This window comes from Dasypus novemcinctus, chromosome 4 (assembly GCF_030445035.2).
Source record: "Dasypus novemcinctus isolate mDasNov1 chromosome 4, mDasNov1.1.hap2, whole genome shotgun sequence".
Lineage (NCBI taxonomy): Eukaryota > Metazoa > Chordata > Mammalia > Cingulata > Dasypodidae > Dasypus > Dasypus novemcinctus.
The window spans coordinates 16,667,159-16,684,168 of NC_080676.1; the positions used below are offsets into that span (position 1 = coordinate 16,667,159).

Genomic DNA, 17,010 nt, shown 5'->3' on the forward strand with positions numbered 1-17,010 from the left:
CTCAGGCCCCCTCCCTTGTTTTTCTGAAAGGCAAGGCGAGGTGGGTTCAACGTTTGTTCTCCCCAGCGAGAGAAGGACAGCCTCTAGAGAAGGTTCTTACAAGTGCTCTGGGGAAAGCAGAATGCAACTTCCTCTTCCAGGTAGCAGAAAAGACTCCGCGTTGCTCAGATCTCTCTCTTTTTGAAAAAGTGTATAATGGTTAAAGCAAGCAAACAAGCCAGCCCTCAATCCCCAGCCCCTTCCCTCCACACCCCAGCCCGGTTCCACTCAAAGTTGGCGGGGGAATGCTTGGCGGCTGCACTCAGACTTGTTGCTGGGGGACAGAGAATTTGATTTTTTCTTTCTTTCTCGAATTTCTGTTTCCCAGTTTAACCAGCGCAAATGCTCGGCCAGCTCCCTTCCGGCACCGGGAAACCATCCCGGATACCCAAGCCGGTTTTTGAGTCGGGAGAGCCCAGAGAAAGCGCAGCCCAGCTCGCTAGCCCCAAGCCTGAATATCTAGTCCTTGGAAAGACCAGAAAACCAGAAAGGCAAGGAGCGGCAGTCGCTGACCCTGGCTTCCTCCAGCCGGTGCCGCCGAGGCCGACGCCGGGGCAGAAATATTCATTTTCTTTTCCTCTGGCCCGGGCACTGGTGAATTTCCTAACCCGGCCGCCTGTGAAAGGATGAGTTGAAGCTCCTTTGTCTGGAAAAAGAGTTTAGGGCTGTGATTCAGCTGCAAAGAAGCCAAATGAAGTTAGAAACAAAGGGTAAATTGAAGGATTCCGACTCTTGGCTTTTTGTGTTTTCCTTACTAGAAAATAATTAGACCTAATGAATATGCAGACGCCTCGGCTCAGCTCTCCGTTGGGGCTGCCGGGTTTAAACAGAGCTGCGGAGAAATGCAACCTTCCTCCCCCAACCCCCCGCATCCGCGTGCATTTTTTGAAATGCATAAATGTTGCTCGGCTTAATTGATTGAGTCACAGGGATTTTTTTCCCTTGCTTTTAAGTGCCATACCCCTCTACCTTTCAACAATCATTTTAATATATAGTCAATGGCTCTTTGTAGACGGGACAAAAAGCAACTACGCGCAGTTGTTGAATAGACTTTGCACTGGGCAAAGACAGGTTAATCGAGGGCCGCATCGCGAAAACAAGCGAGTGTTGTATGTTTGCACTGAATCCAAATGTCTGCATTTTCCTGACTAAATCAAAGGGAGTGTTATTTCTTTTTCTGCTCACTCATCTGAAGGTAAGTAAATTTTCTCTGGCGATCAAAAGCCTCGTCGGCAACAAAGACCGCGCCCGCTTTTTCCACCGTCCTGGTGTGGCGAGTTGCGGAATTTCAATAACTGTGACAAGGGTGACTGATTTGTGAACTAGAAAAGGTTTGAATGTCACAAAATTTACATTGGTCCTATCTATCTGGGATTTAAATACCAAAAAAGTATTCGAGGATCGCTAGGGAGCTTGGGGCAGCCCCGAGGAACAATGGCGCGCATTGGGAAATTTACAGTTTTACCTGAATGAAAAGGGCCCTGCTTGAGAACGTGGGGTGCAGAAGGGGGGTAGGTGGGCGGGAGCAGTCGAGAGAGAGATGGGAAAAGGGAGAAAAAAGAAAGATAACACAAGAAGGGGGGAGAAAAAGAAAAGAAAATCGGCAATAATAGTTGCAACAATCCAGTAAAAATTACACCAACAAACCGCAATAACCTGGAAAGTTAAGAGCTCTCGCCCGCCTATGTTTGTGTATTTATTGGGGGGGGGGGCGCAGGAGACCTGATGATTTGATAAAAGCGAGAAAATCGAGGGAGCCGGTTACTCTGAGAATTCACCTCTCTTGCAAAGGGTAGCGTGTCCGTGTGCTTCCGAGATCTTAAATTATAAACCAGAGGGGGACGAGGCAAAAGGAAAGCGAACTTCAAAAGGAGCAAATAACAAAAGCCTCCTTTGCTGCTCTTGAAGGGGGGAAAACGGGGAGGAAAGAAAAGAAAGTTGCTGAATCGGGACATTCTAGAAGTGCCTCAGCTATGTTTACTAGCTCCATCCCCGCCTTCTCCTGAAGACGCCCGAAGTAGATAATCGCTCAGAGAAAAGCAGGTTTAAAGAAGGACAAGATAGATAGAGAGAGAGAGACAGAAAGAGAGAGAGCGTGAGAGAGAGAGAGAGAGGAGGGAGGAAGAAGGGAGGGGAGGGGAGGGAGGATAAATATGACTGAGAAAGAAAAGGAATCGTGGCAAAAAAAATTTTTTTCCGTGAGAAGAGGAAAAAAATTTGGCTAGAAAAAAAAAAAGTTGCTACTCCTGGCAGCCCTGTTTGTCAAAAGGGAATGTCAAACGCTTTACAATACCTGGGATTGATGAGGCGGGCGGGCCAATGAGAGGCTCGCGGTGCCTCGGCGCGCCCTCCGTTGGCGCGGCGGCTGCGGACGGGGGGAGCGCGGGCGCACCAATGGGCGCCCACGTCGACAGCACGTGACGCCTCCCCCTGCTCCCATTCATCAAGGGGGGGACGGTGTCGTCCTTTCAATTCATTTATCTGCAGGAATGATTGCTGCTATCAGTCTCGCGCTCACCGCCCGGCTGAGGAGGTGAAAGTTTCTCCCCAGGAAGATAAACCGCAAAAGACAATATTGTGCATGATTTGCGCCTTTGCTTTGGCTTTTTCTTTCTTTCTTCCTTCTTCTTCTTCTTCTTCTTTTTTTTTTTTTTTCCAAAAAACAGAGGGGGAAAAAGGAGAGTGAAGGAGCGAGGAGACGCGCCTGAGAGAAAGGAGAGAGAGAGAAAAGAAAGGGCGAGGGGCTAGTGGAGAAGTGAGGAGGGGCGCGCGGCGCCAGGCGGAGAGAGCGCGAGCAGTCGCGGCTCCGGCGCTCACATTTCTCTATGCCACAAATCCGGGAGGAAGTTTTTTGGGGGGGCTGAGATGCTCCATGCTTCCCCCCGGGCAGCCTTGACGCGGGGCCCTCTCGGCGGAGACTGATCGGCGAGAAAGTGTGAGTCAGGCCGGCAGGGTCTGCGCGGCGCGCGCGGGAGCCCGCCTTGATCGCGGCCCGCAGCCGTCCCGCTTCCCCGCGCTCGGCCGGGCCGGCACCCGGGAGCGCAGCGCCGCTGCCTCTGGGCTAGGACTTCGCGAGGTGGGTCGGCTCCCCCTCCCTCCTCCTCTTCTTCCTCCTCTTCCTCCGCCTCGCGTTCCTCCACCTCCTCCTCCTCCCGATTTTCCCTCCTCGGCGGGCGAGGGTGGGGGGGGCGGGGGAGGCCGGGGCTCGCCCGGAGCAGCCACGATGCTCCTGGACGCCGGCCCCCAGTATCCCGCGATCGGCGTGACCACCTTTGGCGCGTCCCGCCACCACTCGGCGGGCGACGTGGCGGAGCGCGACGTGGGCCTGGGCATCAACCCGTTCGCCGACGGCATGGGCGCCTTCAAGCTCAACCCCAGCTCGCACGAGCTGGCCTCGGCCGGCCAGACAGCCTTCACGTCGCAGGCGCCCGGCTACGCGGCTGCCGCGGCCCTCGGCCACCATCACCACCCGGGCCACGTCGGCTCCTATTCGAGCGCAGCCTTCAACTCCACGCGGGACTTTCTGTTCCGCAACCGGGGCTTCGGCGACGCGGCAGCCAGCGCGCAGCACAGCCTGTTCGCCGCTTCGGCCGGGGGCTTCGGGGGCCCTCACGGCCACACGGACGCCGCGGGCCACCTCCTCTTCCCCGGGCTTCACGAGCAGGCGGCCGGTCACGCGTCGCCCAACGTGGTCAACGGGCAGATGAGGCTTGGCTTCTCGGGGGACATGTACCCGCGGCCGGAGCAGTACGGCCAGGTGACCAGCCCCCGCTCTGACCACTATGCCGCGCCGCAGCTGCACGGCTACGGGCCCATGAACGTGAACATGGCCGCGCACCACGGCGCCGGCGCCTTCTTCCGCTACATGCGCCAGCCCATCAAGCAGGAGCTCATCTGCAAGTGGATCGAGCCTGAGCAGCTGGCCAACCCCAAAAAGTCGTGCAACAAAACTTTCAGCACCATGCACGAGCTGGTCACGCACGTCACCGTGGAGCACGTCGGCGGCCCAGAGCAGAGCAACCACATCTGCTTCTGGGAGGAGTGTCCACGCGAGGGCAAACCCTTCAAAGCCAAATACAAACTGGTCAACCATATCCGCGTGCACACGGGCGAGAAGCCCTTCCCGTGCCCCTTTCCTGGCTGCGGCAAGGTCTTCGCGCGCTCGGAGAACTTAAAGATCCACAAAAGGACGCACACAGGTACGGAAACTGCTCTCCGCGACTCCCCTCCCACCCTGGGCCTGGGACCCGAAATCCTAAACTCAGAGGCCGGGGAGCACCAACCCGGCCTCGGTGAGGTCCTGGCGCCAGGTTCCGGCAGACAGCGAAATCGTGCGCTGGCTTTTAGTTTGGGGCTTGCACTTATGGAGACAAAACCAAACAGTGAGCGGGTTGGTCGAGAAGGCGCTGGGGATAGAGATAAAGAAAATGAGGAATAAAAAAAGCTCGGCAGAACAGAAAGCGCCGGGAGCGGGTAGAGCCGGGAGCCGAGGCCCGCGTGGCAGAGCGCTTGGTGCGGGAAAGCCCAGAGAGGTGGCGGGCTGCGAGCAGCGGCGGAGGCGCCAGCCGTTCGGGCTGCAGACAAATCTAAACCCTTGCTTCCTGCCAACATCCTTCTCCACGCACCTCAGGCAGGGCTTTGCCAAGGGAAGGGGCTGCGGAAATTGGAACGGATCGAGTGAGGGGGCAGAGAAAGAAACGAAACCAGAAAGGGATAGAAAGAAAGAGACAGCGTAAAGGGGGGGGAGGGGGGTAGTGGTGGCAATAAGTGGGCCCCGAAGAGGCTTTTGCAGGCGTATGCATATTTGAAGAGCCCAGTTTAGCAGTGACTGGATAGAGAGTAGGTTAGAGGGTGGTGGTGGGGGGTGGTATTGGCGGGAGGCAAGGAATTCCTTTTGTCGATTAGATTCCTTAGGCCGTTTGCAAAAAGCGTTGGCTTTTAAACATATCAAGAGACCCGCCTGGAGCATTAAAAAAAAAAAAAAAAGTTCGCGGAGGGCACAGAGCTGTGGTCTGCGGAGGGGCAGGCCGCTCCCCGGCCCCCGGCGCCCAGGAGGCCGGGCGCGAGGTCTCCTTCCCTCTTCCGGGGTGTGGGGGGTGATTTCTGAGCACGGCGCTTGGAACTTGGAGCTTCAGGGCCGGGTCAGGAAAGACTTCACGGCGCCGAGCTCCGGGCCCAAACTGTGCAATAAAATGTGAGCGTGTGGGGGTGGGGGGTGGGGGGGAATGGCGGAGGCGAGGAGGGGGTGCGGAGCGTGGGGAGGGGGGAGGGGGCGGAGAGGAGAGCCAAACAGCGGGAGAATCAGCGCCGAACGGGAAAATTAGAAACCCAAAGCGAGGTGGAAGCCGCCCGAGGTCGGGTGCATAGCCCCGGGCAGAAAAACCAGCAGCCAGACCCGTGGCCTCTCTGCGTTCTCCAAAAACCTGATCGATACCTTAGAGCTTAGAAAGAAGGTTAAAAATAGAATCAAGGTTATTTACAAATCCTCTGCAGACGTATGAATAAACAGAAGATTCAGGTTTCTGAGTTTAGCCAAGTGCTAACCGCGATCCGCTGGCGTTTTATTTTGTTTTTCTCTCCCCTCCCACCCCCCCACTTGTTTACTTCTTTCTACAAGCGGCCTCCGGGTTGGTTCTAACCAGATCCCCCCTCTTTCTCACCCGTCGTACCAGGGGAGAAGCCGTTCAAGTGCGAGTTCGAGGGTTGCGACCGGCGCTTCGCCAACAGCAGCGACCGCAAGAAGCACATGCACGTGCACACGAGCGACAAGCCCTATCTTTGCAAGATGTGCGACAAGTCCTACACGCACCCCAGCTCGCTGCGCAAGCACATGAAGGTAATCGCCGCGCCCTCGCCGCGCGCTCTGCGGCCTGAAGCCCCTCTCCTCCCCGGCGTGGGGGCGGCCGCAAACGCCCCGCGGGCGGCAGGCTCCCTTCGGCCGAGCGCGGGTGTGCGGGGCCCGGGGGGGGGGGGCACCCAAGGCCCTTCTAAATCGCTGCTCCCTAAGAAAAGGCCCGGGAAGCGCGAACTCGAGAGGAGGCCGCGTCCGCGTCTGGCCCGGGCGCAGGGACCCGCCGCCGCCGCTGGCGCCCTGGCCGCGGGCGGCGTGGAGCGGCCGGGGTGGGTTTCCTGGGCGCAGGCCTGAGCTCCTGGTGCTCTAAAACCCGGGCAAGGGAAGGCCGGGGAGGCGGCTCTCGCCGGCCCTGGCCTGGCCTCTGACCTCCCCCTTTCCAGACCTGCTTGGCTTTGGCGAGGCCCGGGAGCGCGCTCGTTCCCGGGAGCGCAGCTTCTGCAGGCCCGAGGCGCGGAGGCCGAGGCCCGACCCCGCGGGCCCGGCGGCTCCGGCTCTCGGGGCTTGGGGGCTGGGGCCAGGGTGGGTGCCAGGGGAGCGCGGCCTGCCCCCGGGCCCCGAGCGGCCGCCGCGCCGCCTCCCTATGCCCGTGAAAACGCCACTTTATTCCTGCAGGTCCACGAATCGTCCTCGCAGGGCTCGCAGCCTTCGCCGGCCGCCAGCTCCGGCTACGAGTCGTCCACTCCGCCCACCATCGTGTCTCCCTCCACAGACAACCCGGCCACCAGCTCCCTGTCGCCCTCCTCCTCCGCGGTCCACCACACAGCCGGCCACAGCGCGCTCTCTTCCAATTTTAACGAATGGTACGTTTAAAACCAGAAACAGAACACCGAACAAAACCCTATTTAAGAGACTGAGCACACACACGCACACCCAAAATCTTACTGAAAGAATCCTGCGAATCAAAACAGCCCCCCAGACAGACCCCCACCATCCTATTTTTTTTATACTTGCCAGTAGACCCAGGACCGAGTAACAGAGAGGAAGCATCAGACCTTTTAGAAATCTCCTATTTCTTTCTTTCTCTTTTCTTTTCTTTTTTCTTTTTTTGGTAAAGGCTTGGTTGCTAAGGGGCGGGAGGGGGCGGTGGTCGAGGTGGAGGCGGCCGCCTGACCCAAGGCTGCCAACCCCCGGGGCCAGTTTCTCATCCGAATCGGAACAGGTTCTCGCGGGCTGCGGCTATTTCCCCCCCTCCCCTTTGCTTTCCTGTAAATACAGAATATTAGCTTAAAACTGTACTGTTGGATTCTGTAAATAGTTACATCTCGGTTGGAACGGGCGGGGGGGATCGTGGCGTTGTGGTCTTTGCATTGGGGAGGGGGTGGGGCCAAGAGGGTGGGGGGAGAGGGAGGGGGTGGGCGGCTGAAAGCCAACTATTTGTACTGGATGGCAAGAATGTTCTAGTAAATGTGTACCAAAATGTGAATTACTTTGTACGATTACAGTCTCCACGTCGACCTAACAGAATATTATTGGTATTAATGTGCTTTTTTTGTATAAAGTGCAAACATTTCGTCCCAAAGTTTAAGTACTTTAGTGCAGTATAATGTTGTTTCACGTCCTGTCAAGAATTCGTATAGTATGAGCCTGGATCTGCGTGTCAAACTGTTCCATTTGTTTATGTAAAGTGATATTAAAAAAAAAAGATATAAACTATATCTGTCCGTTGCTTTTGGCAAATCAAAAATACAACCACATAATGTAAATAGTTCCTAGTTTCCATATTTATCCGCATGTAAAGGGCCGGTTTATCCATGTTACAGATATTCAATATTTATGGCTAGAAGAACTCGTATGTACACTTTAGTTTCCAGAACTGTTTGGTAACCTTTCGTACCTTATTAAAGATTCTTAAATCTCAGTGATTGTGGTAGGAATTTCTTCTTCGCCCCCCAGCTACCTGCTGCCTCTTCTGCCAGCCTTAGTGGATCCCCGGAAAAGCTCCCCCGTCTTCCTCGCCTTCCCTTTCTGTCATCGCAGGTCCTATAAACGTGATAAATGAAAGCTACCCTGCTGGCTCTCCGAGAGGGTGTAATTAGTATTTATATCAAAATTTATGAAACAAATTTTCGGCCGCAGTATAATTTAAATGACCTTTGCCGACGTAGAATAACAACCATAAAAATAACAGAAATAGATTGCACAGGCGACATCAATATTAATGCACGCGAATTGTCAGAAGCTCAGGGGCTCACTCTGCAGCGTTGCAAATGAACTTGCCGCGGAGAGTTCCGCTGCTCCCCAAATTAAATTCCCCCGTCTGAAACCGAGTTGCAGATTTACAATATCATATTTTAAATTGCTGTCTTCCATTATACCATTTGTGGCCATAACTAATTTTCAGATGTCGATGCATGCTTTTTCAGGCCTGCCTTCTTTGTACAAAAGTAAATGTCCATAAAGCGTTTTACTTCTATTTTTTCCAATGTGATGCTAATTTAAATTAATTACTTCTATGATATGTTATTATTCCGATAACTTTGCTACTGTTATTAGTTCGCTCAAAAATACATCTAGGGAAGAGAATTATTTTTTATAATTTGATTATCTTTCTCTTTTATTTATTTCTCATTTACTTAAGAAATTCGTTCCATTGGCTGGCGTTGATACAGTAAATTTGTAAATGAGAAGACAATATAAAAAATCTAAATTACTTGTGCTTAATGACTGTAGCAGAACGCCTTTTCTCTAAATCAGATTGTCTTTTTTTGCAGTTTAGTTTGATAGATTTGCAAGCTATGCTGCTCTCGCGAAGTTAGCTGCGCTGGTAGGAACGCCGGCTTCTTTGTCTCTGGTTGTAGCTTGCATGATCGCCCCATTAGGCAGACTACGTAGCCAGAGATCACTTATCAGGCCCTTGGCTGTAGCCGCGAGGACGTGGATGTGGATGTATCAGAGCCAGGGGCAGCTGAAACTGACCCCACTGGAGGCAAGGAGAGCCTGACACTGCTTCTTTAATAGCCTGTGTGTTGTAAGTTGTGCACCATATAAACTGAAAAGGAAAAGAAGGGGAGAAACCCTTAAAAGTATACGAACTCCTTAATACACATATCTTTTAAAGCGATATGAATTTTTCATACCGCACTACTGACTAGTTAGAAAATCAAAAATGTAAATTCTGTTTAAAAATCCTTTGTTGACTTGGCCGTTCATCTTTGGTATTTGTATTAGTCACTTTCACTTAACAGAGTCTGAGTTGCTGAGGAAAGGATTTGCTGCACTATCTACAGCACATCGAAACTACCGGGATGGTGATGCTGAACTTTTAAGAAAATGCTATTCTGATTATAAGAGTAATATTGCCCTGTCATGAAAAGAGCGCCACCTTGCAAGATTTGGCGAGATTTAAGGAAATTGGAAATGACTGGTATCTAAGTACTGCTAGCTTCGAAAATCTGAGACCAAAAGCTGGTCCCAGTTGGCGTTGGAGGTTTGAAATGAGCAGTGTAGTGTCTGAAGAGACTCCAGAACTTAGGCCCAATGATCCACAAAACTAGGAACAGGAGTAAAGATAGTTCATCTCTCTAGGAAAAATTCCACTTCCATTAATAATTCTTCCCTTTCCTTTAGAGATCAGATTGTCTGGGAACCTGAAGTGAGCAGGATAATGTTAATCAAAATAATAGCAGTACTTAAAAAAAAAACTTTGCTTGTGCATGTAAGACCACAGTAAATGCATTTAAAATATTCTGTGATCATTCTAAAAAAATGTTTTACTTCCAATTTGGAAACACAAATGTCCGATTATACGTTACGTACCTGGTGCCCTTCTTTTTTAATTGCTTATTATCATAGCACAATAACTCTCACACCATGAGATACAATTTAAATAAGATATTTAAAAAATCAAATTTTGGGTAAATGTTTGCTTCAAATCTACTCTTTCGACTTAAAAGGCCAAACAATTTTTAAAAAGCCATTTGAGAAGTATTATGGGGTGAGGAATCTACTTTATATTTTCAACAATTTCTTTAGGCTGTGAAACCCAAATCCGTTTTTAAACTCCATTTGAGGAGTACTGGGGTTTTGTGAATAATCCCACTGGCAGAAATGGAACTTTTAGAGTAGAAACCAGCATCCATGCCAACCCCTCATCTGCCTTTTCTCCACCAACACCCACCACAAAGAAAAAGTCATTAACGACGTAGGTCGCCTAAAATAATGCTTCAAACTTAAATGTAGTCTATTATTTTGCTGGTACCTTTAATGTCTGCTTCTTGAGATGTAGTCTTCATACTTTTCTTCATGGGCTATTAGCTTTTGAAATACATGAATGTGAACAGAGAAATATATTGTTAGACCCTATTTAGCAGGAACTGAAGACACTGTAAATGGCTGCTTTCTGTGTATAGCTGTGGATTTTGATTTAGGCAGCAAGCTCTCCTGGTTCATATCGTGACTGCATTGTGTTCTGGATACTATCAAATGATCAGAACAGCTGACAAGTTATTAAAAAGTTATATTGGGTCAGAAGAAAATGCCTGAGTACAAGCAGTTATATTTAAGAAATGAAGAAAATGAGTTGTGGTCCGTGTGTGTACATTTTATAGAGCAGGCCTCTAAATATATGAGCACCATTTATATGGGGATTAAGTAATTTTCAAACATTTCAGATCCTTTGTTTTGTCTTTCAAAAGCTACCCCCAGCTGCTTTAAGCATTTGCAGTTGATGATTTTGATTTTTTAAAGTCAAGCATTCAAGTTAACCTTTAAGAAGCAAACCACCTCCAAAAGAAAGATGTAACCTTTCAATTGCCCCATCTGCTTATCTTTTTTTTTTCTTCTTTAGCTGACAATGAAAATAGCACTAACCTTCCTTGCTGATGGGCCTGGCATTTAGATGTTTTTATTTGTTGATCCTCAAGTTCCCTCAGAACTTTTAAAGGGTTGGCAACTAAACTACACCTCCTAAACCCTTCACCTAGCACTAAACCTTCCAGACCTTTCAGTTTTGAGGCCAAAGTATAACTGTGCCCTGGACTCCTCTTAAGTTGGTGCTGATGGAGTTGGTACTTGAGCCTGCTGCTTTCCAGGAAACCACCTGGAGAAGGCCCTGGGCCATAAAGAGCAGTATCAATTTAAGATGGGCTGGGGAGTGGCACATTCAAAATGAAGGCCCTGAACTTGTGCTCTTGATTGTTGGTGCACTAGATATGAAGCCATCAGATTTTATACTTTCCCAACATACATTGCTTCCTCCCCCCTCCCCCAACTCATTGCAGCTTTATCTTCTTCTCTTAAGGTTCAGAGTTCTTGCCTCCTCTTAGGACCTAATGTAGCTCTTAGAACTAGGTGTGCATGTTAGAAAAAAAAAGTGTTGTTTTCATAAAGGTGGTCACTCTTGGATTTTAGAATCCTGAAAACATTGTAGCAATGGAAAGACTTAACCATTTCTGTCAGTCAACCCACTAAAGGCTCACTTTAGCTGGGGTGCTTTCTCTTTCTGTTTTTACCACCCCATCCATCCTCTATAATATGAATTCATTTAAATTGGTCAGATAGAGAAAGTTAGCTTTTATGTGGTAACCAAGCGGCAATCTGTTTTTTTTTTTTTCCCTCCCCAAATGAGAATCACTAGTTTGGGGCAAGAAATAAGAAAAAATGTTAATAACTTCCTATATCAGGTTACATTCGATCCCCTTCCTCAAAGTTTATTGAAAATATAATGGTGTAATATGCACGAAATGTGGGCAATGTTCTCCATTTATCTATGCAAGACTGGTTCCCTCCAGAATCTTACCGCGAGCAAGAGGAAACACGATCAGGCCAAACCAGGGGCTATTTTTTACCGTGCAAGCTGGAATCTGTCATCAGTTCTTAACGCTGATTTCCACTTAGAGAGCTGAGCTAAAACAGTATGAAGTTTCCAACTGATACTATACAGGCGAGATGGGTTTTTCCAGAATAAGAAATCGGATTTTGCTATCTAATGTGGAAATGGCATTGTCTAGCAGTGAAGAGCCAGAGATTTACAGACTGTGTGACTATCCACAATATTTTGGCGGCCTCTGATGTCTGTGGGCGCCTCTCTAAGTAAATACAGGAGAATCCACGGCTTGTGGAACGTACACAGCCATTTTTCACCTCACAGCACGTACAGGAATCAAGCATTGAGTGTGGATTTAAACAGATTGGAATCACATCTTAAAAAACAAAAAACAAAAAATCCAAAGAACAACCAACAGAACTTGGAAGGCGTTCGACCTCAGTAAATCTTAAAAACAAAATGAAAAAAAAAATTTTTTTGCATCTGTTTCTTGTGCAACAATTCCCATGCAGAAAACATAGGAACGAAAAGAGGGTAAGAGAAATACACCTACCAATCCCTCTTTAAAAATTTTCCCTCTCCATCCGGGAAAACCCTGACCTTTGACTTAATAAAAAAAAAAAAACAAGTTGCGAGGAAGGTGAACCCCGAGAAAGGGCAAGCATGAGAGTGGGGTGGGAGTGGGGTGAGAGAGTAGAGGGGGTTTTGTCCTGGAGGATTCCTTGAAAATACAGGAACACACGTTTCGGGGGTGGGGGTAGGGGGAACCAGCAAGGCTTCTCCACGGCACCTCCACCGAAAGCCCGACTGCCACCTCTGGAGGGGCCCCCCCGCTCGCCGCCGGGAGCTGGCGCTGGCGCCGGCGCCGGGCGGGCGCTGCGCATGCGCGGCCCGCGGCCCGCCGTCCCACGTGCTGATGAATATGCATAAGGCGCCCCCGCCCCGGCGGGCTGCGGGGGGAACCGCTCGGAGGCTCGGGCCTGTGAAAGCGGCTGGCCCGGCTCCCAAAATAGTGCGGCGGGGGAAGCTGCACGTGTTTGTTTTCAGAGCGAGCTGGTTTAAGTGAGTTCACAATGCCGGGTAGACGGCGGCGGCTCGGGCAGCCTGCGGCCTCCGCGCGGCGAGCCGAGGCCCGAGCGCGTCCCGCGGGGTCTCCCCCTCTCCCCGCGGGCCCCGCGCGCGTGCTCGGGGTGGCGGGCCCCGCGGGCTCCCCCGAGCCCACCGAGGCGCCCCCCCTCCTCGCTCCCCCTCCCCAGCCCGGGAGCTGGCACCCTGCTGTCCTCATTGCCCTTAGCACCTCGGAGGAAACGCCCCCTCCGTTTACCTGACCCCTCGCCCGCTTCAGGCCTGGCGGAGCGCAGGGAGCGCCGGGGAGGGGGGTCCCGGCCCCTGGCCCGCCTTCCCTTCCTTGCCCAGCTCCAGGCCTCGGGATCTGCCGCTGGCTCTGTGTCCTCTCTCCTCTCCCCGCTGCTCTCCCTGGCCTGCTCCCCCACACGCACCCCATTTGGGGCACTAGGAGCCTTTTACTCTAGCCCTTTCCGCGGCCCTCAGGTTTCCTCTCGATCCTTTCCAAATAATAACGTGTTCACTAGTAGACCTGTGGAGCTCAAACGTCCTGTCCGGGGAGATCAGTGGAAGAACTGTCCTGCTTCAGAGATCTGGGGAATTGTAGGGTTGGGTGAGAGAAGCCAGGGCCAGGGTTCAGGCCTGTGGCTTTCCTCTTTTGGTGACGATCTTGGGGTCCTTGGGGACCTGCGCGCTGAGCGTATTTCGTGGCCAATGTACTTGCATTTCCAGGGGGAGCACACCACCTGTGGGGAGCAGAGGCCAGCACTTGTAAACAGAGGGGAGGGGCAGGGCAGGGCAGCCGGGCCGGGCTCGGCCCTCCTCCACCCCAGGTTTCTGGAGTTACACCTTTGGGCATTTTCTTCAAAATCCTGGTTCAGAAAATGGCTGCCGACAAGTTCCCTTCCTCCTCGGAGTTTGACTTTGACCTGAGCCGACAGACGCAGGGCACAGCGCCCGTCCCTCTCGCTCCCCTAACCGCCTACCAGGAGAGGCCTCGGAGAACAGCCCGGCTCCCACTGTGGTCTAACCCAGGGCCCTCTCCCCTGCTGGCGATCCCGGTCTCCCGGAGGCCGCAGCGCCGTTCCGCCGAGCCACCTCCACCGCTCGCCAAGACTTCAGCTTTGAGCCTGAGGGCGCGGACCGAGGGGCTTTGGAGTCCTCCTTGCCGGGACAAACCCTGAGCCTCCGAATCTCGGAACTCTCTAACCCCAGCACGGCCCGGGAGAGGCGTTTGCTCGGGGCCTCTCGCTGCCCCCCGCCGGGCCCTGGCCCCGTGGAAGCCCCTCAACCTAAGCCCCATCCCGGAGACTCGAGGAAAGTGCACGGAGCGCGAGGGGTCGCGTTCTCCTGTCCCAGGCGCTCGGAGACCAGCGTGCACAGGCGTCTGGTTAGGGTGGCAGAAGCCCTGGTGCTCCAGAACCCCCACCCCGAGGGCCACCCCCAGGGAGCCCCTGCTCACTGACGGTCCTTTTGCGTTTGGGTATGTTGGGGGGCAGGGGGGGGGGGCGCCGATCTAGACTCCACGAACGACAAGCTCGTGGTGGGGACCTGTGCCAGGCTCGCTCGGAGCCGCAAGGAAAGCGCCACCCCCGCGTGGGCTCCCGCGCGTTCCCGCAAAGGCCGAGGCCCGCAGCACCTTTCCAGCCGCGGGAGGGGCGGGGCCGCCGGGGCCTGCACGCCCGTGGGCCCGACGCCGAGCTCGGCCGCCGCGCCTGTGCCCGGGACGCGGGGGTCCTGGCCCCGGCGGGAGAGTGGGTACGCCCGCCCCCTCCCCGCACGCCCCCGCCAGCGCCGCCGGGGCCGGCGCCAGAGGCCGGGAGGCCTGGAGGCTCGGGTTCAACGGCGGTGAGGGCTCGGGGGTCTCGCCCGGCCAGGCCGAGCTTAGTCTGCCGAGGCGGCGTGGGGTGGCGGGGTGCGGGTGGGGGGCGCAGGACGGGGCCCGGGGGAGGGAGAACCCCAAACCCTACAGGCGCTCTCCCCCCCCCGCCCCCCACTCGCGCCTTAGCCCCTGCCCTCGTTGCCCGCTGATCTCCGATAGGACTGACACTACCTGCCTGGCCTCTCTCTGCTGCCATCCTTGTCCGAAATCTAGACCCCAGACCTGGTAAGTCGCGTTCTTCTCCCACCCGGCCCCGCCACCCTCCGGTCTGACTTAGCCGGAGGAGCAGGCTGGAAGATGGGCCGGTGTACCAGCCGCTCCAATCCTGCCTCTGGGGCTGGGTGTGTGTGTGGGGGAACTGAGGTCCCCAAGGCAGTCAGCAATGTCGCGGGGCTCCCCAGTGAGGCGGGGGCGTAAAGGGTCCAGCTGCACTGTCCCGCATCCTCTGTGGCCCTATTGACACCTCAGCTACAATTTAGGAATGAGCTTTCCCCTGGTCTCTAGAACGAGGGTGGTGGTGGCGGCGGAAGGGGGGTTGCCCCTTTCCCTAAGTAGCGTCTAATCACTAGGGGCTCCAACTAAGTTAATTCATCATGTATATTTGACTGCTGTGAAGTTATTCTTATTATCAATATTGCTAATTTAAGTGAAGGTTTCTCAGAGTCACAGCTTCTCTATGCGTGTCTCTTGAGCACATTTCGACAATACCTTGTCCACGAGCCCCGTGCTTTTCCCTCCTGGAAAAAAAAGAAACTTAATATTTCAGTAGTTGCCTTAGGACACGTCGTTTATACGTCACTAATGTGAAGAAAGGAGGAAGGAAAGAAAAACAACACTGGAGTTTCTGGTTGGAGCTCCGTGTAGTCTATTCTTGAACAGCGAAAGATGGATTTTTTTGGGGGGGAGGGAGCTGGAAGAGCGCTTTTGAACCACGATGCCCTGTTGCACGCTGCTGACCTTTGGTTGACACGACCACGGAGCAGTCAGTTAGTTAACGAGGATTTGATACATTAGACATTCGAGCGGGGCGTGTAAACCCACACCGTGAATCCAGATTTCCCTGAAATTGTTGTTCGAGGAAATGATCTAAATCCTGGGGCTTAACCAAGTGTCAGGCCGACCGATCGCCGCCTGAACAGTGCAGCGAAGGACACCTGGTCCAGGCACATTCCTAGCTCCTTTTAATACAAACAGACAGACAAACACTCCACCACCAGCAACAAAAACCCGCTTTAAATAATTCCTGAAATCCTCTAAGTCACCACTCTGAGGCAATGCTAATAAATAAGGCTAATCATGTCGTTCTGGCGAATTCCGTCTTGAGAAATCCTACCACCAGGCAAGATTGTGAAGACAGTGTCACGGTTATGACAATACTTGCTGAAGATTCATATTTTTGTTCCCGTTTTACTCGCTGGAGATAGTAGAGGGTTACCATTTGTATCCGCCAGGTAGTGGGGCAGATAAGGAGCGGCGAGTCACAATTTAGAAAACCGTTTAAAAGTTGAGGCACCTCGATTTAATTCTGTCTGACTTGTCCCAAACTTTGGAGCCCAGAAAGGGAAGGCAGGCTGGCCACAAAGACCCCGGGCTGGAGCGCTGCGACTGAACCTGCTGTCCCCTGGCCTCAGGCATGAGGCAGGGGTCGGAGACGCCGCTGTGGCAGGGAAGGGAGGCCGCTTAGAGGGTGCGGCGGCGCCCGCGGGGTTTGCCAAGCGACTTGGGAGAAGTGTCATTTAATCTAACAATAAAAGCCCTAACTTCAACCAAAGTACCCGCAGAACATACTTTGCTTCTCTTTTCCCTATACCAGAGCCTACTAACTGCTCTCAATTGGAGAGGGGGAGAAACTCGCTTCTGCCCAATGTCCCAGCTCCTCTCAAGGTGGCAGGGGCAGAACGGATCGAAATAGTCTTCTTGCCCTGCGCGCAGGCAGCCTTCGGACGGCTGCCGTCCTGCGGCCGCTGTGCTGGGGAGAGGGTCGCCGCGGCGCTGGCACTTTGCCCCATCTGAGCGCTCGTTTCCGCCGGCGGCTTTCGCTGGGGCTGAGAAGCACCCGGAGGGCCGCGCAGGGGCGGTCCCCGGGATCCGCTTTCTTTCCAAGCGAAAACGGACGCCAAGCACTTTTCACTTCAACTCTTTGCTCCGGGAGCCTCTGCCTCCACTGTCCTCTTTCCCCCGGGCGTACATGAAAAGATGTCAAATCAAACGAGAAAGGAATTTACTGTCCTGAGAATAGGTTAGGTTGAAAAATACGGAATTTAAGGAAGGAAATAATTTCCAAGAACCCACGTTGGGGGAATCCACAGGCCCAGGAGAGCCAATGCGGTTGTTCCAGACCTCGTTCCAGTAGACTCCGTTGTCGAGCGCCGGCTGGGCGGGCTCCCCAAACGGGCGGCCTCAGCC

The 17,010-nt window shown here is 53.1% G+C and overlaps 1 protein-coding gene across 1 annotated transcript; it reads left to right on the forward strand.

The window, feature by feature from the left end:
* The first annotated feature begins 863 nt into the window (after nt 1-863).
* On the forward strand, nt 864-7,751 carry ZIC1 (Zic family member 1). The gene is made up of 3 exons (XM_058295126.2): nt 864-4,238; nt 5,712-5,875; nt 6,506-7,751. Exons 1-3 carry the CDS (start codon nt 3,263-3,265, stop codon nt 6,701-6,703), a joined length of 1,338 nt encoding a protein of 445 aa, XP_058151109.1. The 5' UTR covers nt 864-3,262; the 3' UTR covers nt 6,704-7,751.
* The last annotated feature ends 9,259 nt before the right edge of the window (nt 7,752-17,010 follow it).